Source organism: Silene latifolia, chromosome Y (assembly GCF_048544455.1).
Source record: "Silene latifolia isolate original U9 population chromosome Y, ASM4854445v1, whole genome shotgun sequence".
Classification (NCBI taxonomy): Eukaryota; Viridiplantae; Streptophyta; class Magnoliopsida; order Caryophyllales; family Caryophyllaceae; genus Silene; species Silene latifolia.
Genome location: NC_133538.1, coordinates 63773989 through 63795838, shown reverse-complemented (window position 1 = coordinate 63795838; position 21850 = coordinate 63773989). Strand labels below are relative to the sequence as shown.

General features: G+C 36.6%; 3 protein-coding genes across 3 annotated transcripts; 2 read left to right on the top strand and 1 right to left on the bottom strand.

Annotated features, from left to right (window-relative positions):
• Positions 1-2284: 2284 nt before the first annotated feature.
• LOC141628221 (uncharacterized) lies at positions 2285-6051 on the bottom strand. Its single transcript, XM_074441392.1, has 7 exons — positions 5927-6051; positions 5162-5226; positions 4871-5076; positions 3990-4517; positions 3247-3363; positions 2907-3145; positions 2285-2729 (listed from the first exon to the last, which is right to left on the bottom strand). Exons 1-7 carry the CDS (start codon positions 6049-6051, stop codon positions 2285-2287), a joined length of 1725 nt encoding a protein of 574 aa, XP_074297493.1.
• Positions 6052-8464: 2413 nt separating this feature from the next.
• Positions 8465-10802, top strand: LOC141628220 (protein FAR1-RELATED SEQUENCE 5-like). The gene is made up of 3 exons (XM_074441391.1): positions 8465-8498; positions 8969-9453; positions 10056-10802. Exons 1-3 carry the CDS (start codon positions 8465-8467, stop codon positions 10800-10802), a joined length of 1266 nt encoding a protein of 421 aa, XP_074297492.1.
• Positions 10803-10832: 30 nt separating this feature from the next.
• LOC141628219 (protein FAR1-RELATED SEQUENCE 1-like) lies at positions 10833-18166 on the top strand. The gene is made up of 3 exons (XM_074441390.1): positions 10833-11205; positions 11599-12081; positions 18102-18166. Exons 1-3 carry the CDS (start codon positions 10833-10835, stop codon positions 18164-18166), a joined length of 921 nt encoding a protein of 306 aa, XP_074297491.1.
• Positions 18167-21850: the final 3684 nt, after the last annotated feature.

Below are 21850 nucleotides of genomic sequence, written 5' to 3'. Positions count from 1 at the left end.
GAGCAGGTTATATCATCTGATAGTAAGGTAATAGAAATGCTAGAACGAGTACAAGTGCTTGAAAATGACTTGAACAATGCTGAAGCTCATCTCAAGTTTCTGATGGCGGAAAACAAGTGTATTGGGAAACTGCTAGAAGAAAATAAGGTGAAGAAATACACTGAAACTGATTTAGACCGTCGATTTCTCCTTGGTGTTACTGACTCTTAGGGAGTCATATGCTAAAGTCAACCCTTCGATTAACATGAAGTGGCCTCTTGTTGTCAAAGCTATTGAAGAGATGGAAGGTTACGGGAATAATCAAAAAGGAGTTGCACTAGAGGGCGAAAGCAAATGTTCATTCTCCTCCTGTGAACAAACGACTAAGAAGGGACTAAAAGATTTAATATTTTCTTAATCACATTACATTTATGCTTACTTTGTGATGACTTATATTTAAGTTAACTACTGTTACTGTTTGGAAGTATTTTGTTTTTAATCAGTGTTTGTAACACTTGTTTTTAATGAATGACATCTTAATTCGGTTAATTGTCCAATTTACTACTCCCTTCGATCCAGACAGATGGTAACACTTACCTAAAATGGATGAACCACACCAATGGTAATATACTATATTTGGCATGAAAAATAACTAAATTACCCTTACATCCACTACCTATTTACAACTTTACCATCCACTCACCCACTCACCAACTACTTATTTAACCCACCTAAACTCATGTGGCCCCAATCAAACATTCCTACTTTACCCCTCACTTTTCCACCTTTTCTTAAATAACCACTTTTTCCCTATGTTACCATTTGTCTGGATCGGAGGGAGTATTAGAATTGTGGTATATTAAATTGAACAACGATTATGTAACTATGTTTAAAATTGTCAAAAAACGCTCCTAAAACGGGACGGAAAAGGGTTTAGGGTTGGATTAGGCGGCACCGCTTCGCGGAGCCGCCTAATCCAACCCTAAACCCTTTTCCTTAAACAAAGGTTGCTCGTAGTACAACACTGTTACAGTAAAACCAAACTAAACCCTAGGGAAGGACGGGTGATACCCTGTCGTGGACGGGATTTAAATTTGGGGAAAAACGCTCCTAAAACGTACGATAGGATTTAAATTTGGGGAAAAACGCTCCTAAAACGGGACGGAAAAAGGTTTAGGGTTGGATTAGGCGGCACCGCTTCGCGGAGCCGCCTAATCCAACCCTAAACCCTTTCCTTAAACAAAGGTTGTTCGTAGTACAACACTGTTACAGTAAAGCCAAAACTAAACACTAGGGAAGGACGGGTGATACCCTGTCGTGGACGGGATTTAAATTTGGGGAAAAACGCTCCTAAAACGGGACGGAAAAGGGTTTAGGGTTGGATTAGGCGGCACCGCTTCGCGGAGCCGCCTAATCCAACCTTAAACCCTTTTCCTTTAAAAATCGTGGTGCAAAAAAACCAAAACTAAACCCTAGGGAAGGGCGGGTGATACCCTGTCGTGGTTGGGATTTAAATTTGGGGAAAAACGCTCCTAAAACGGGACGGAAAAGGGTTTAGGGTTGGATTAGGCGGAATCGCCGGAGCCGCCTAATCCAACCCTAAACCCTTTTCCTTAAACAAAGGTTGTTCGTAGTACAACATCACATAAAGAAAAACCAAAACTAAACCCTAGGGAAGGACGGGTGATACCCTGTCGTGGACGGGATTTAAATTTGGGAAAAACGCTCCTAAAACGGGACGGAAAAGGGTTTAGGGTTGGATTAGGCGGCACCGCCGCGGGAGCGCCTAATCCAACCCTAAACCCTTTTCCTTTAAAAATCGTGGTGCAAAAAAACCAAAACTAAACCCTAGGGAAGGACGGGTGATATCCTGTCGTGGACGGGATTTAAATTTGGGGAAAAACGCTCCTAAAACGTACGATAGAATTTAAATTTGGGGAAAACGCTCCTAAAACGGGACGGAAAAGGGTTTAGGGTTGGATTAGGCGGCTCCGCGAATAAACAAAACAAATCATATAACAAATCGTATAACACTGTTACTGTAAAACTTAGGAAATATGCTCCTAAAACGGGACGGAAAATGGTCCTAAAACAATATTTATTGCTGTATAAAATGTTGTAAGTGCTGTATAAAATGTTAACTATGATGTAGGAAAATCGATTGACTTTTTACTGTGATATGTTATTGTCACAGCAACACACAATTCTACTTTTAATTTTTACTGTGACATATTATTGTCACAGCAACACAAAATCCTACTAATTATTGCTAAGGTCACAATGTTACTGTAACATCATAACAGTATCAAACTTTTTTCTTTTTAGCTGCTTTCTCAGTAGCTTCATCAGCTATGCAAAGAGGGCATGTTCTCCTGTCGTGGGTAACTCTTTCTTTGCAGTATGCACATAGCCTCTTTGGCTTGGCCGCTTTGTCAATGGCCTGTTGTTTAGCTGACTTCAATCTTTTTCCGCTGCCCTTGTTGCGTGCTTGTTCCGGAGGGTGGATAGTGACTTCAGACGACGAGCTACAGCCCAACAGAATATCCATCTCTTGGTCTTTTGTAAGCGGTTCAATACATAACTTCTGCCGGAACTCAACTAGGAGGGATGCTAACTCTTCCGTGTGTTCAGCAGGTAAAGTTTTGAGAACACCAACTATATGACGGAACTCTGACCATACGTTGCACAAATGACTGTTATCAGACGTAGCCATATATGAATCCTCAATGACATTCCCATTCGAATCAAGCCTGGAAGTAAAACAGCGGGTTACTGTTTATCATGGTGACAATGTTACTATAAGAAATTATGGTTACAATGTTATCAGAAAAACAATTCGTAACAAGTCAAAATCACACGTAAATAATGTTTTCGAATCAAACTTGTTCGCTGCGTGTGTGTTATTTAGCCAACGATCTACAATGTACTTGCTTGGTATTCGCCCAATTCCTTTGCCCTTGTACACCCACACAATATGCCTGCAGAGTAATCCAATTCTTTCGAACAGTTTACACTCGCATACTGCATCTGTGCTTCTAAGGTCGAACCTCACCTTGAAAATTCTGTCTATCTCAGCATCGATTACATGAATTATGCGCACATGCTCCTCCTTCTCAAAGTCATCAACACCACATGAATCGGCAACCATTACTTCTTCTTGAAACACCTTGAACACAACATGTGTGTATATAATAGCGCCATGCTTTTCTATAGGTAATTCGGTCTTAAGCTCAGGGAATGAGTGGTCATTTGTTATAATCATCGCACCTTCGTGTATAGCGCCTGGTCCATAGCGATTTGGAACCCGATTTTAATGCAACAAGGATTCGGCAACAAATTATTTATGTAACAATGAAACAATGGTACTTTAACATACACTGTTCCCTGCATCGTAAGGAATGAAAAAGAGTTGTTTACCTCATCCAAAATTCGACCAGTGTACCAAAGTGATTCTCATAGCGCTTGAAAAACGAATTTGTACTTTCTGATCGCTGTGTTGTTCTTAATATGAAGCCCAAGGCAAGGTCACGATGGTAGGCAGGAATCCAATGGTGTCTGTCGTCGAACATTGTAGTCAACCAATCATTATCTTCCACCGAAATCAAAAATGACCTTCCGCCATTTCTCTTCAAACTCCGACGGCTCCATATCGGTCCCAAACAACGGTGTTGAAGCGAGCAAGGAAGTCCGCGTCTCTCAGAGTCTTTGAACCAACTTTGTCCGTGATCTTTTGTGTAATATGCCACATACAATAACGATGCCTAGCTGTCTTGAAAATGAAGGAAAGCCTGTTGTATGCCGGTCATAATGAAACAAATCGAACGTGATATTGACCAGTGATAGGGAAAGAGCAAGTGAGTAAATTATATGTTAGTAATTTAGTTACAGTGACATTGTTATTGAATAACCTTGTAAAAGAGGAAGAGATGGAACAGTGGTAGTTGGAGTCAGAAAGTTGTGGTACAATAAATTTAAGTAAGTCTCATTAAAGAACATTGTCACACTATTACCTTCTTTATGCCAGGGCATTGATCCGTGATCATGAACTGCGGCTCTTTTTGTCCCATGGCAGTCAAGAAATGCTGAAAGGTCCATTGGAAGGATATGTCATCCTCGTGTAACAGGAGACAACCGGCAAACAACACTGACTTTCTGTGGTGATTAACACCTGTGAATGGTGTAAAAACCATATCATACTTGTTGGTTCCGTAAGTAGGGTCGAAGCTCACAGCATCCCCAAAGAATGAGTAGTTTCTAATACATGTAGCATCAGCCCAAAAGAACTTTGTTAGACGGTTTTGCGGATCAACATCATAGGCGAAGTAGAACTGGGGTTGGGTCGCTTTGAGTTTCTCGAGTCGATCGATGAAAAGGTCAGCATCTCGTAACCCAATGTAGCACTTGATATCTCTTTGAAAGTTATTAAAATCTATCAATGTAGCACCGATATTTTCATACCCATTGACAAGTTCCTTAACCTGTGTAAAGGTCAATCCAGCGCCAATATTCAACTTGGAGTTGTCCAAGATAAGCATCTTCTGGAACATATCAAGGGATCATGAAATCTTATCGAGATCTCTGTTACAGACAGAGGTGAGACGATGATTATGGATTTCAGAAAACTCGTCAATCATAGCTGGGCCATCAAGGCCATGTAGAAAGGCAAATCTGACGTACGCTCGGCATCCAATTCTTGTGATTTTAACTCGCCGTGTAACTGTACTAACTGTGGACGAACCATCACCCATATTCTCATCATCCTTGGTTACGGGGCCATTTGTTTCGGTTTAGATTCCCTGAACCCTTGACGGTTGCAGACTACGAATTTTTGGTGTGCAACACCACCTCGTAGTGTTTTTGTACTGTGCTTCCGAGTGGTAAATCCACATGCCCGAGCATAAACCTCGTAGAACTTGATTCCAGCCTCAAGGGAGGCGAAAACTGCACCAATGGTAGGTCTAAACTTGTGCTCAACCACACGCATCCAGTGCTTACCTCCATTAGGCGTGTGAGACAGAACAAGCTGATTATTTGGTTGAGGATTGGGTTGCTCTTGGACAATTGGCGTAGAATGGAGTTGAGTGACAGTACTTAAGTCTGTAATACAAAAAGGAAAATACGAGTATTAGTGACCTGAAATACAACGGTGGTCTTACAAAGAGTAACATTGTTACAGTAATACTAGTACTATGACAATGTAGTGACATAAGGATGGACGAGAGAACAGGAATATGCGAAGAGGTTGGACTACAATTTAGAACAAGAAACTAAAGTACATTGAAGTAACAGCAGAACAAGAGGACGTCCGAAGTGGTACGACATATATGTTATATGTGCAATGGAAAATGAATATATGTGATTGTGTTACGAAACATTGATATTGTAACAAATGTCGAGCCTGTAAGCATTGACAAAGAGAATCGGGAATATACGAGACAGGGGAACAGGAGTATACAAGACAGGAAAAGAGGTCAAATATAATGAAATTTGACCGAATTTGAACGAGAAAATCAACAAATACAAGGATATTTGACCTAATATTTAAGAGAAAAGCAAATACGAGAATAATCAAAGGAAAGGACACCGTAAAATTGAAGTAGAAGTGAACGGATGGCATTAAAATTGAAGCAAACATAAAATTGATTAACCTAAAAACTGAAAAGCAACGGAATAAAGACAAATATAATCAAAATTAAAGGAATGTGACGATAAAGCAACTGCGATTGTAAGCAGAAGCAGAGGAGAATACAAATATGAAAATTCGATAGGAAAAACAACAAATACAAGGATATTTCACCTAATATTTAAGAGAAAAGCAAATACGAGAATAATCAAAGGAAAGGACACCGTAAAATTGAAATAGAAGTGAACGGATGTCATTAAAATTGAAGCAAAAATAAAATCGATTAACCTAAAAAACTGAAAAGCAACGGAATAATGAAATTACAATAGCGAATGATCAGCGACATAGAATCCAGATAAAATCGCGAAAAGGAAAACTGAAAATGAAAGGATTACGGAAATTACCTGTTTGCATATTTGCATGTTAATGTCGATAGAATCTGCATTCATTGTAGCAACGAGAACCTGGAAAACAGACGAATTTGATTGATTTGTGAATGAATTGATAAAAGCGAGTAAAAAACAGGAACCTAGGGTTTGTTTGCTTGATTCAGAGGATTATTTTGACTTAGAGAGAGAGATAGAGAAAGCGAGGGAAAGAGACGGAGGAGAGAGAAAGTGAAACTGAATTATGAGGGGGAGGTTTGAATTCTTAGCTTTTATAGGTTTGTTATAATTTCTGTGATTTAATCTCAGCCGTTGATTAGGAGTAGATCTAATGGATGAGATTAAAATGCTAGACTCACCTAAGATACCTAGACTCACTTGATGCAATTTATATATATATATATATATATATATATATATATATATATATATATATATATATATATATAAGATACTAGGTAGTATCCCGCGCTTTGCGCGGCCTGTTTGAAAATTTTATTATTATAATTGAAAAAAAATATAATTCATATATATCTTTAATTATAAATAAAAATAAATTAACTTTCTCAACTGTTATTTTTTTAGGTTTAACTTCAATGTTTTAAAATAAAATACATACAGTTTCTTAGCTATTCATAATAAACGTTATGTGATTTATCAAATATCATATTAATTAAAATAAATTTATTCGAATAATGCAACAATCAACATTAAGTTTTTAAGTTAGATCCTTTTACGATACGTTATATTCCAAATCAATTAATATTTGTTCAAAACGATGTGAATATAATTTGATGCATTTTTCAATTTTTAATGCATATCGTGTGATGTTTATGTATCAAACATATATGGTCAATGCTGAACTTATTTGAATGTTTTGGTTGTGTATTTCTTGCATATGCTATGTATCAAAACATCATATTTATAATAAAATTAAATTTGTACCTTTTATTTTTTTGAAACAATTATATATAAAATAAGGTTAATTGATAAATAGTACTCCCTTCATACCAGATCAATAGTAACACTTACCTAATACGATCGTACCACACCAATGGTAACAATCCTTATTTGGCCCACCACATTACCAAATTATCCTTATATCAATTTAATATTTACATAAAATGTCACTACATACCCCCCTACCAACTCACAATTAAACCCACAATTACATACCCTACCTATTTTATTTCCTCTTTACCCCATCTTTTACCCTCTTTTCTTAACCCCCATTTTTTTTACCACGTTACCATTTGTATGGTACGGAGGGAGTAATATAATGACCCTTTTTCATAATCAGTATCAATATAATCAATAATTGGAAATCAGTACCAAAATATTAACTTTTTTCTAAGATAGATATCAAGTCGCCTTAAAACCCCATTTTAACCTACTCGAAAAAGTCCAAAAAGCCATCATTCAAGTACAAATCTCCACTCATTATCACATTAATTAGAATCTCTTAAATCTCAATTGTTTTTCATTAAGTTTTTCATAAATTTTCAGTTTTCTCACTCGTTATCACACTATCACTTGTCCAATATTTTTTTTTATTATCACATTATAAAAACATATCTCTTAGTAGTTATTGTAAGTTTTGTTTTTAATAAATACAATAATTCATCCAAATATATATTTCTTGATGGATTTAATGGTCTAAGTATTATAACTTTCTCAAAATATTTTTCTTTAAGTTAATGTAACGCAATGTGAGACACTCACTTTAATCATCTATACATATCAAAATATTTCAATAAATATAGTGAAAAGTATACTCAATTTAAAGCATTTTTCGCAATAAAGGTAGTGATTTACATTTTAAATTTTTTATCAAAAAAATATTTTACATAAATTTAAAATAAATCACCGTAATTTTTATTTGTAATTTTATAATACATTTATTAAATTTTAATTAATACTTTGCCGAAATTAATGTAGCATTTATTATATTTATATTTAATGTTCAGCAATAATTAATAATTGTATTTAATGATGGGTTGACACGTGGCGCATCCACAAAGTTTCAACCCAGTTAATATATATATATATATATATATATATAGAGAGAGAGAGAGAGAGAGAGAGAGAGAGCCAAGTTCAAATGAGTCCACTCAAATATATGATTCCCTAAGTCCTTTTTTTGGCCATTGGAATAGGTGAAACCAAGGTTTGAGATTTGTTTGAGTTTTACGTAAAAAAAAAAAAAGAAATCAACTAATAATCATAATCAATACACTTTTTATTCTCCCAACACTGATTACCTCGTATTCATTAGCACAACTGTAATATCCCTTTCACGTTCAATTGTATCCTTCTCTCTAACCCTTTCTTCTTCCTCATATTACTCCCTAAAAAATTAATCTTCATACTGGTTTAATAACATCCTTTCATCCTTTAGTTAGTTCTTTAATATTTACTTAAATTTTCGACCATATCCATCCTCTATTTAGATCATCACTTATATTTCATAGCTGATATGGAGATTGTGGCTTATGAGGCTGTTGAGAATGGTAAGATGAGTACTTGTAATTTATTAATCTATAGAGATATTTTACTAGTTATCATTGTTAAACGTCTGCATAGTTAGAAAAGGAATTGTGTTTATATGAGTAGTAATATTTGCACGGTGTGAAATTTATTTTTATATTTTTTTGTGGGGGTGGAAGATGAACATGTGGTGTTCGTATGTAGACATATTAGAAGAGGCAGAGGAAAGGAGGTGAGCGAAAAAAAGGTTACAGAACTTTTTTTTTAGACGATGGAGGTAAGGGAGACGAGTAGTCGTTTGCTTTAGTTTTTGGTTTAGGGTTGGTGACAACTTTTGGCGTTATTAAAGTTTCAGTTGTTGTACATTAGGGTTTTTTTAGCATATTTTTGGTACTGATATGTTTGTACGTTGGTTTAGTTTCCTTTGATTAATGTTTTTTATTTTTTTATTTTGTACTGAACTTTTTTTTTTTTGATTATTTTGTGTCGTCAGTTACAGCTGATGTAGATGATGAAACAATTCCACCGGTGTCAGAGGAAGACTTTTGTAAGCAGTTGGAGGATGTATTTACTCCATATATTGGGATGGAGTTTGGGGATATTGAGGAAGCTATAACATTTTATAAGGTGTACGCACTTGGGGTTGGGTTCGATGTGAGAAAATACACAACTAAAAAGTGGCGTGACGGTGCTATAAAATCAAAATTATTGGTTTGTAATAGAGAGGGGTTTACAAAATCAAGTAACGAAAGTCCGGGTAAGGAAGAAGATGGAAGTAAGCAGGAGAGAAGAAATAAGCTTAAGAGGATTGGTTGTAAAGCTCGGATGAGGTTATTTTCGAAGAATGGTGTGCTTTTAGTGGACCGGTTTCATGAAGAACATAATCACGAGCTTGTTGCTGTCAAAGATAGGGAGTTTAAAAAATTATCCAAAAACATTTCCAAGTATCACATGGGACTAATTGTCTCAAATTCAAGGGTTAGTAACTTAAAGTTTTAAAATTTACGTTTAAAGTTTCACAATGTACTTTTAAAGTTTCAATAGTGAGTGTGTGTTATGGTGTCATAGTTTTTATGTTGTAAGTTGTTGATGTTTTAATTTTTGTATATTACAATTTCGTAGTTCACGCATAAAGTTCCATTACTGAAATATGTAGTTGAATTTCCGGAAATAGATTTAATGTTTCATAAAATGTGAATTAGACTTTCAAAATTGCCTTTAAAAGTTTCAGTGCTATATGTGACAGTTTGCAGACATGAACTGTGTTGAAGTTGCAAAATTTGTCGTTAAAATTTTAAAGTTAACCTCTAAAGTTTTAGTGCTCAGTTCAAATGTTAAAAGTCAGGAAAGATAATGTTGTAATTTTTTTTTCCATGACCTGAGTTAAGGTTTCTTAAAAGTGTGTTGAATTTTTGAATGGAACGGTTAAAGTTTCATTGACAGTTACGTTTGTGAGAATGAATTTAACTGGACAGGGTTAAAGTTTGTACAACTGATAGGTAGAAATTAGTAGTAGACGTTTGAATGTTCGAGCGTGAATTTAATTTCTGTTCTGACGTTGGTTTGTTAATTCATTGCAGCTGAATATTGGAGCAACAAGGTCTTACAGAATGTGTAAGGAGGTTGTTAATGGGTTCCACAATATAGGGGCTAGTTTGAACGACTTCAAAAATTTTCAAAGAGACATAAAGTGTTTTATTCATGAAAGGGACGGACAACTTTTCATTGATCACTTCAAGAGCATGGCAGAGACTCGGCCAGACTTCTACTTCGACTATGATGTTGACGTAGATGGTAGCCTACGACGCGCAATTTGGGCGGATGGCATTGGTAGGAGGAACTACTCTGTCTTTGGAGATGCCGTTTCGTACGACCCTACTTACTCCACTAACAAGTACAAGATGGTTTTCACTCCCTTCACAGGGATTGACAACCATAAACGATCAATAACTTTCTGTTGTGCCCTTATAGCGAAAGAAACTACGGAATCGTTTAATTGGGTGTTCGGGAGGTTTTTGATTGCTATGGGGGGAAAGGAACCAGAATACATAATAACAGATCAAGATCCTGGAATAATTGCGTCAGTACCCGAAAAATTCAAGACAGTACGACACCGGTTATGCATGTGGCACATTATGAATAAGGTTCCCTGTAAGTATGGTAGCAAAAGGAAAGATTACCAGGTATTTCTAAAAACGTTAAATGCTATTGTATGGGACGAGGAACTTGAAGCAGAGGAGTTCGACAATAGATGGTCAGCAATAATGGAGGAAAACGTACCCGCTGACATTGAATGGTTTACGGACTGCTATGATATAAGGAGGTAGTGGGTGATGGTGCACTGTAAGGACTTGAGAATGGGTGGTATTATGAGGACGACACAGCGGTCGGAAAGTGAAAACAGTTTTTTCAAGAGGTTTGAGGCGAGAAATGGTACTCTTGTTGAGTTTTGGATGCGCTTTGAAAGTGCTTTGGACCAACAAAGACACAACCAGAAGAGGCTTGATAACGAAAACCGTCATTCAAACCCAAAGTTATGCAGTAAGTTGGCAATAGAGAGTGATGGTGCGAAGATTTACACACATGATATTTTCGAGGAGTTTCAAGAGGAGTTAAAGAATGCAATTGGTGGATTTAGCTGCAAGGGTTTCTTGGAGTCGAACAACTTAGAGGTTACTACCTTGAAGGATTCATTGGGAGGCCGTAATTTTGATGTTCAGTATAACCCAGGTATGATTAATTTAGTACGTTGTTGATTTATTAATTGTTAAGCGGTGTTTTACATAGTTGAAGTATTAGAATTTCATGAAATTGTCTTAAAGTTTCAAAGTGTAAGTAATAAAGTTTTACATAGTTGAAGTATTAGTACGTTAATTTATTACTTGTTCAGAAGTGTTTTACATAGTTGAATAATTAAAATTTCATGAAATTGTCTTAAAGTTTCAAAGTGTAAGAAATAAAGTTTTACATATTTGAAGTATTAGTACGTTGATTTATTACTTGTTAAGAAGTGTTTTAGATAGTTGAGGTATTAGAATTTCATGAAATTGTCTTAAAGTTTCAAAGTGTAAGTAATAAAGTTTCTTTTAGTAATGAAAGTTTCAATTTCATTTGCTAACTCAGGGACTTCTGAGGCGAGCTGTTCCTGTAAACTTTTTGAGAGGAAGGGACTACTCTGCAGGCACATAATTTGGATTTATTCCGGTAATCGGGTAAAAAATATTCCGGAATCTGTGATTGCTAGGAGATGGACAAAGGATCCATTGCGGAGTGGTGACAATAGTACAGGGGAGTGTACAGATGACATGGATATTGTAGACAGTAAGCAACTTCATATGACAAAATTGTGGTCGGAAATTCACGAAACAATTGGAGTGCTTGTTGATAAGGAAAAGGAAGACGTTGAAGGTCTTACTAATTTAATAAGGGAATTTAGAGAGAAGCTGACACCGGTAGGTGAGAAGTTGAATAAACAACAGCAAATGGAGAAATTTCTTGGTTGTAAAGCAAGTAAGGAGATTTCTATACTGCCACCTAAATATTCCAAAAACAAAGGGAGTGGAAAAAGGATTTTGTCTAGTAAGGCGAAGGCCATTGCAATTGCCAGTAAGCCGAAACGCATGTGCAATAATTGCAAGCAAATGGCACACCATGACAAGAGGAACTGTCCTAACCCTTTTGCTGAGCATCCACTGCAATTGTCGGAATCATCTGAAGAAGAGGAGGAGGAAGAGGAAGAAGTAGACGATGTGACACCCCGCGATAACGCGGAAATATAACTAATAAATTAAAGCGGAATTTTGTGAGATTTTAAAAACTTTTAAGTTACTAGTTAAAGATTAAAACGCGGGTGCCGAAAACTAAATGAAACAAAAACTAAAATAGACAAATATAGGTTATTACAACCCAAGTCTAGAAAGCGGGGAAAAGATATCCCACGAATAAACAAATAAAAGGTTTCTAAATTAGAAACTAAGGTCCAAGGGTTTAGTTCTCGCTAGCCCACACGTCTTCCCCACGTAAGCATCTTCAAACCTGTCATTCATGTAAACATGAACGCCACAGTCAGTGGGGAGTAACTCAAGGTTCTCCCAGCCACAATATGTCGAAATGCAGGTAACAAACAACATTTAATCAAACATGTTAATCATGCAACATATACGACCAATAAAGAATAAGGAGATATGATGAACAATCATGGTGAAACAGGTATAATACTTTCTTAATAGAATAGGCATGATATATGAGGATGAATGTACAATCAAGGAATAGAATCACCAAGACAACCCACTCATGTGGACACGACTCAACAAGTGTAAGACATATACTTAGTATGAACTCAAACAAGACAACCCCCTAGACTCCAACCTCTTGGTAGGACGACGATCATAATACGGTCCTAGTCTAAACCTCGGCGACTCTCTGGGATGGACGACACCCGATTCGACAAACGATACCAAATCGTATCCAAGACTCGAAATGTGGTACACCTAACCGTGCCCGACAGTCGAGTAACCTCAAGCGGAACCTTGTCACCTAACCGTGATCCCCGGTCCGAAGAGGCGGAAGGAAAAATAGCCCAACTCGGAAACAATGGCACCTAACCGTGACCCAATGTCCGAGGGCAAATAAATGAGGAATGTCAAGTAGTCACACAATGTAAAATGTCACACTTGAGTCACAAATAACCCATTAACAATAAATGTCTCATACTTGTCTTATGCAAATAAATATTTCATTTTATAATTTATCATGCCGGTTAAATAAAACATAATGAGTGACAATGAATAAGTTACGTTATGTGAAATTACGGAATAAAATGTGAACCGGCGTATGTGACTCATTCATGAGCCCACTAAACAACTATGAGGTTGGCCCGACACATAAAGCATGTCAAGCCCAACAATGGAAACATGTGAGATCTAGCAAACTAATCATATAAGGCCCAAATAAACAAACATGACAAGCCCAATTATAAAATCATGACAAGCCCTATTAGAATGCCACACTACACCTATATGGCCCAAAAACATATAATGTAGAACAAGCCCGATTTGACACATTACTAAGTAATGAGACGAGTACATGAGCACATTTGAGACGGTAATTTAGATAATTAAATAATGGGGTTCTAGAATTATAAAACATGAAATGGGGATATATAAATGAACAATGCTTTAACGGGTTGCATTTTATAAAACACAAGACGGAAATTTAATTAATTCAAACCTACCAAATTGCGCCCAAAACAACTCGAAATACAACATAAAGACGTCATTTGAGCAACCAAGATTCCGACCCCATACAAACCCGGTTATTACCCAAAGCGGCCACCACTCAGACCACCAACTACCGCCCTCACACACTCCTCCCACGGCTAACACCCAGCCTATGAAACAGTCCACATACTCGCCCTTAAAGCAACCCAAACAACCACCCAACAAATCACCCAAAACCAGCAGCTACACCCGCCTGTACAATCCCAACATCCACCAAACACACCACCGAAGCCGACCCTAAAGCAACCCACGAACCAGGTTACCCAACACCCGACCAAATCAAAACCCGCACCCCCATGAACAGCCTGTAACACGGCTTCAAAACAGAGCCCAAACAGGTCGCATCATGTCTAACATGACCGCCCTTCACACCCGTCCCAAAACAGGGGAGACATGCCAATTTACACAGCTTAAAGTCCGGTCCTAGAAGTCCGTGCCCGACCCGACTCAAGACTGCCCACAACCACCATAGACCATCCCAACACCGAGTATAAAAACAGTCCAATTCCCACTCGAAAACCGTCTTGCACGGCTCCAAAAACGCAACTCAAAAAAAAGACTATATCAACTCACTTTGAGACGACTTTTCAGGCGAGGTTAAGATGGAAATTAAGCACAACTAATTCATAAATAACCACAACTACACATTAACAACAATTAAAGAATAAAACTTTACGAAAAAGGAGTGTAAAAACCGAGTTGAAAGGGAGGAATATCGACTCATTGTCGAGTAACCTATCACCGTTACCTTATCCTCGCGAATTCCGGAGTAAGAACGTCCAAAACACGAGCCTAACCTCGCCTTCAACTAAAAGGGAAGAAAAACGAGTAGAAAGGGTCACAAAACCGAGTTTATAAAAGATGCCCATTTCGAAAGATTGACAAAATTAAGACTTTCTTACCTAGAAATGAGGAGGAAGAAGAGAGGAAGCCAAAGGTATAAAAATGGTGAAGTTTGGTTGAGAAATGGAGAAGGGATCTATGGTTGAGGATGACGGAAATGGGTAGTTGTGTATGGAGTTGTTGTTGCTGTTTGTTGCTGCGTGAAAGAGGAAGAGGACGAATGAAGAAGTAGAGGGAGGTGGGTCACCTTTACACAAACAACAATAATAATATTAGTAATAATAATAATATATAATAATACATATAATAATAGTAATAGTAGATATTTTGAATGTGTTGTTGGTTTTTAATTGGTCCAGATTAAAGCAGGTATAACATGAAATGTGACGGTCTAAAGTTTAGACGGAAATTAAGACGGAGATTAAGATTATTACAAATCATTATTATTATCCGACCAAAAATACGTATACATATATTATTATATAAATTGTGCCTTAAAAATATAATTTAATCGTACGTATTTTTATAAAAATGAGCTTTTATATAATACGTTTATAAAAATCTTGTTTGACATAAAATTAATTAAATTGAACAATTCAAAAATATTTAATAAAGTAATTCAAATGGCTTAATAAATTTTAAATGTCAAAATGGGAAATTCATGTGTTACAATCACCCCACCTTTTTAAAAGTTTCGTCCTCGAAACTTGAAAGTAGAAATGAAAGGTTATATAAAACAAAACTGGAACTTTGGAATTGGTAACCAAAACATTTAAAAGGTTACTTATCGTAAGAATTAAAAGTTCTTTCAAAAGTTTCAAATAAAATTTTCGACAGAACCATATTCTCATCAAAGGAACGAAAGTGTTCTCGTTACGTATTCAAGAACCTCACATTCCAAATCAAAGATAAGGTAAAAAGGCAAATCATTTGTATAAATCAAAATCTCAAAACTCTTTCAAAAACATTAATGAAGAGTTTTCAAAAGTATAAGTCTCATTCATGGAACGAAATTGTTCTTGTCGTGCACACAAGAACGCCAACTTTCCAAGTCAAAGACAAATTTAAAACAAAAATCATTCGCCGACCAGCGTAGAACAAGTTATCAAACGTCTCCAATAACGAGTTCTAACATCCGATCAACGTTAAAATCAAAAGAGAATGGCAATCCACTCAAATTTTCCTTTGCAAAAGTCCAAATAGAAATGAAGATTTCACTTATAAACTCAAAAAGGAATCAAGTTCCTGAAACATAACATTACACTTTGACAAAGAAATCATAAATAGGTCAAAGTTAACAGAAATTGAATAAAATTTAAAGAAATCTCGGGTTCAGCAATTAAAATCATGTTAAAGAAGTATATATTCCAAGAACAAATAGGAAACTAAACCAAATTTTCATTTTCAATCCTTTTAAAATGGGTAAGGTTTTGTAAAAGTAACATAAACTTTTAACAAAGGATCAAAACTGGTAGCTTGAAATGTTTAGAAATTGGACAAAAGGAAAGTAACTTAGATATCATAGATACAAGGTACGCTAAGAGGGTTCAAATTTAACTAACAAAAGAGCTATGATGAATTTCATAGGGGTAAGAATTGAAGTCAAACTTTACAAGGTTGCTAAAGATAGAGTTTTTATAGGTCATAGCATCAAATTTACAGGAGGAGCATGATGAAGCGAGGAGAGGAGGTATGAAAGGTAACGCTTATGTCAAAGAAGAAAGGGAATTTAGACAACAAGGAAACGCTAGGTACTCAAACCTCAAATAACAACATCATCCTACACGGTCCCGAAAACTTCCTAGTATTAAAACTTATAATCACAACACTCCCAAGAATTTCCTCAAATCACTCATGTTACTTCATCTTAAGCTATTCCTGGAGACCAAGTACTCTACTATAAGTGTAATCTCATCACTCCAAACCCTCAAACACCTACAAACGACTTCCATAGGATCAGGATCAAAACTACTAAAAGAGTTACACTCATAACCAACTATCGACCACTAGGAGTTCTCACTATGGTAAAATCCTTAATCAAAGATCATAATCCCAAGTTCTTTATACCTTTCTAACACTCCAAACAAAATCTTATCCACATCCGAATATACAATCACACTGGTCGCATTCCCCAAATTATAAAGACCACCAACCAAAAGGTAAAAAGGTTTGTCACGCAACTTTCCCTAATCAACTTAACTCAAGTTCCACTAATCCAACTTTGACGAAATCAAGGCTACCCAGGAATCCTCAAAGAGCATCTCACTCACTCTACAACGTAGCCAACAATGCCATCACTACACTAGGGAAACAAAGAGTAACAACCAGGTTCGGAAATGATAGGAAATTTCAAAAGGGATATATGAACATGTCAAGATGTGAGACTAAAAGAGTCGAATCATAAAGATAACTAGTTAACAACGAGTAAGAGATATTAGAATCAGGGAGGTATTCAAGGCAAGAGAGAGACAAGTAAACTTTTATACTTAAGAATTAAATCCAACCGAGGTATGAACGAAAGGGAGGAAAACGATTAATGGCACGAAAGAGGATTTTAAGGCTTAAACCAAATGCTTTCTAAGACTTAAGGTTCTCTCTAACGAGGTCACGCCTATTAGGATATTGTACCATCATGACAAAACGACCAAATCCCAAAACAAGGGTCAAGGTAAAATAAACGCTCGCTTAAGGGTTGATAAATTGGTTAGATACCTCTTCCACCTATCTCATCACATATTAGGATTTCCCTAAAGCAAATCTACCACTCAAGTATAAAAGCATCTCTTTATCTCAAGCACTCGACACAACCTCAATGTTTTAAAAACCAAAGAATGAATTAACGAATACTTCTCAACGAAATTCTTAAGGAGCAACCAACATCAAATCACATCACCAATCTATACGGGACCATTAACATCTAAAAATGGGTTTTCTTCCAAATCCACATTCTAAATTTATCTCGTGTTTACTCCTAAGGTGACGACACTCAACCTACTAAGCTTTCAAATCCCATACATAAACAACAAAGCCAAGTCCTATAACTTTAATCACATAGGCAACTCATTCCTAACACAAGGAGTCCACCAATCAATTCTACTTACTTTATCAAGGAACTAGGTATAGGAATCACCAAGTATGCCTCATCATACTACCTAAGTCTTGCTAACATCGCGACCTCTCAAAACCAAGGTTAAGGGTCAAACACAAACAAACTCCACAAAAGCCAAATTATTCAACCAAGGCTAATATCCCACAAAAGAAAGAGAACTATCAAAAGGTGTTAAGGGAGGATAAGCAAGGGACAAAGCACAAGTTAGGAGGGTACAAGAGTAGTTTCCCAAGGAATAAGAAGAGAGAGTTTAGAAGAAGGATAAGCACCAAGAGATAAAGAATAAGGCAAGGTACACAAGGAATGAGAAACATCTTCGAGGAAGTAGAAGCATTCTTCAAAGTTGAACAAACCTTCAATTTCCTAATAGGCACTAAATCTTGATCTTCATGTAGGTAAGCTCACGGTAATTGATCCAAAGGCACAACAATTATCAAAAGACAATCAACAAACATGTTAGAACCTAACAAAGAGCAAACACACTACAGACTACCACCTTAGGTCCTTAAGTCTACCCATCTCTCATTCATTATTCAAGGTCAAGTTCAGTTTAAATTTGGGGTACACGTGTGTGCGTGCGGGAGCAACATATGCTCGATACCAATCAGACACCCGCGATAACGCGGAAATATAACTAATAAATTAAAGCGGAATTTTGTGAGATTTTAAAAACTTTTAAGTTACTAGTTAAAGATTAAAACGCGGGTGCCGAAAACTAAATGAAACAAAAACTAAAATAGACAAATATAGGTTATTACAACCCAAGTCTAGAAAGCGGGGAAAAGATATCCCACGAATAAACAAATAAAAGGTTTCTAAATTAGAAACTAAGGTCCAAGGGTTTAGTTCTCGCTAGCCCACACGTCTTCCCCACGTAAGCATCTTCAAACCTGTCATTCATGTAAACATGAACGCCACAGTCAGTGGGGAGTAACTCAAGGTTCTCCCAGCCACAATATGTCGAAATGCAGGTAACAAACAACATTTAATCAAACATGTTAATCATGCAACATATACGACCAATAAAGAATAAGGAGATATGATGAACAATCATGGTGAAACAGGTATAATACTTTCTTAATAGAATAGGCATGATATATGAGGATGAATGTACAATCAAGGAATAGAATCACCAAGACAACCCACTCATGTGGACACGACTCAACAAGTGTAAGACATATACTTAGTATGAACTCAAACAAGACACCCCCCTAGACTCCAACCTCTTGGTAGGACGACGATCATAATACGGTCCTAGTCTAAACCTGGATCCGGACTCTCGGGATGGACGACACCCGATTCGACAAACGATACCAAATCGTATCCAAGACTCGAAATGTGGTACACCTAACCGTGCCCGACAGTCGAGTAACCTCAAGCGGAACCTTGTCACCTAACCGTGATCCCCGGTCCGAAGAGGCGGAAGGAAAAATAGCCCAACTCGGAAACAATGGCACCTAACCGTGACCCAATGTCCGAGGGCAAATAAATGAGGAATGTCAAGTAGTCACACAATGTAAAATGTCACACTTGAGTCACAAATAACCCATTAACAATAAATGTCTCATACTTGTCTTATGCAAATAAATATTTCATTTTATAATTTATCATGCCGGTTAAATAAAACATAATGAGTGACAATGAATAAGTTACGTTATGTGAAATTACGGAATAAAATGTGAACCGGCGTATGTGACTCATTCATGAGCCCACTAAACAACTATGAGGTTGGCCCGACACATAAAGCATGTCAAGCCCAACAATGGAAACATGTGAGATCTAGCAAACTAATCATATAAGGCCCAAATAAACAAACATGACAAGCCCAATTATAAAATCATGACAAGCCCTATTAGAATGCCACACTACACCTATATGGCCCAAAAACATATAATGTAGAACAAGCCCGATTTGACACATTACTAAGTAATGAGACGAGTACATGAGCACATTTGAGACGGTAATTTAGATAATTAAATAATGGGGTTCTAGAATTATAAAACATGAAATGGGGATATATAAATGAACAATGCTTTAACGGGTTGCATTTTATAAAACACAAGACGGAAATTTAATTAATTCAAACCTACCAAATTGCGCCCAAAACAACTCGAAATACAACATAAAGACGTCATTTGAGCAACCAAGATTCCGACCCCATACAAACCCTTATTACCCAAAGCGCCACCACTCGGACCACCAACTACCGCCCTCACAATTACTCCCCACGGCTAACACCCACCTATGAAACAAATCCACATACTCGCCCTTAAAGCAACCCAAACAACCACCCAACAAATCACCCAAAACCAAAGCAATACACCCGCCCGTACAATCCCAACATCCACCAAACACACCACCGAAGCCGACCCTAAAGCAACCCACGAACCAGGTTACCCAACACCCGACCAAATCAAAACCCGCACCCCCATGAACAGCCTGTAACACGGCTTCAAAATGAGCCCAAACAGTCGCATCATGTCTAACATGACCGCCCTTCACACCCGTCCCAAAACAGGGGGAGACATGCCAATTTACACACTTTAAAGTCCGGTCCTAGAAGTCCGTGCCCGACCCGACTCAAGACTGCCCACAACCACCATAGACCATCCCAACACCGAGTATAAAAACAGTCCAATTCCCACTCGAAAACCGTCTTGCACGGCTCCAAAAACGCAACTCAAAACAGACTATATCAACTCACTTTGAGACGACTTTTCAAAGTGAGGTTAAGATGGAAATTAAGCACAACTAATTCATAAATAACCACAACTACACATTAACAACAATTAAAGAATAAAACTTTACGAAAAAGGAGTGTAAAAACCGAGTTGAAAGGGAGGAATATCGACTCATTGTCGAGTAACCTATCACCGTTACCTTATCCTCGCGAATTCCGCAGTAAGAACGTCCAAAACACGAGCCTAACCTCAGTCTTCAACTAAAAGGGAAGAAAAACGAGTAGAAAGGGTCACAAAACCGAGTTTATAAAAGATGCCCATTTCGAAAGATTGACAAAATTAAGACTTTCTTACCTAGAAATGAGGAGGAAGAAGAGAGGAAGCCAAAGGTATAAAAATGGTGAAGTTTGGTTGAGAAATGGAGAAGGGATCTATGGTTGAGGATGACGGAAATGGGTAGTTGTGTATGGAGTTGTTGTTGCTGTTTGTTGCTGCGTGAAAGAGGAAGAGGACGAATGAAGAAGTAGAGGGAGGTGGGTCACGGTTCTTACACAAACAACAATAATAATATTAGTAATAATAATAATATATAATAATACATATAATAATAGTAATAGTAGATATTTTGAATGTGTTGTTGGTTTTTAATTGGTCCAGATTAAAGCAGGTATAACATGAAATGTGACGGTCTAAAGTTTAGACGGAAATTAAGACGGAGATTAAGATTATTACAGTCATTATTATTATCCGACCAAAAATACGTATACATATATTATTATATAAATTGTGCCTTAAAAATATAATTTAATCGTACGTATTTTTATAAAAATGAGCTTTTATATAATACGTTTATAAAAATCTTGTTTGACATAAAATTAATTAAATTGAACAATTCAAAAATATTTAATAAAGTAATTCAAATGGCTTAATAAATTTTAAATGTCAAAATGGGAAATTCGCGGGTGTTACAGACGACTTGTCGGAAGAGTATGAATTTTTTTATATTAAAATGTATTCCTTGGAAGTAGATGTTTGTGTAGTCATGGTCTATGTTCGAATTTTTTTATTTTAAAATTATGAAGTTTATGTTGAAATTTAAGGTAGCCAATTTTTGGATTGAAAAATCTCATGCAGTGTTGAAGTTTCACAGTTATTCTGTTACAATTTCCAGGTTCAGGCATGAATTTTTAAAACTATTGCTTTGAAGTTTCAAAAAGAGTGAGTTGAAGTTTCACAGTTGGTGCATAAAGTTTCAGAATGTGAACAGTTCTCATGAAATTTAAATATTATTGTCTGAAGTTTTGAAATTTGTGAGGTGAAATTTCAAAATACGTCTTAAAAGTTTGAAGAGGTAATAGTGGAATTTAAAAATTATCTACGTAGTTGAAATTTTAACATGAGGCAGTTGAAATTTCAAAGGTGAGGATTAAAGTTTCAGATTGTCGACTATTGAAATGGAATTT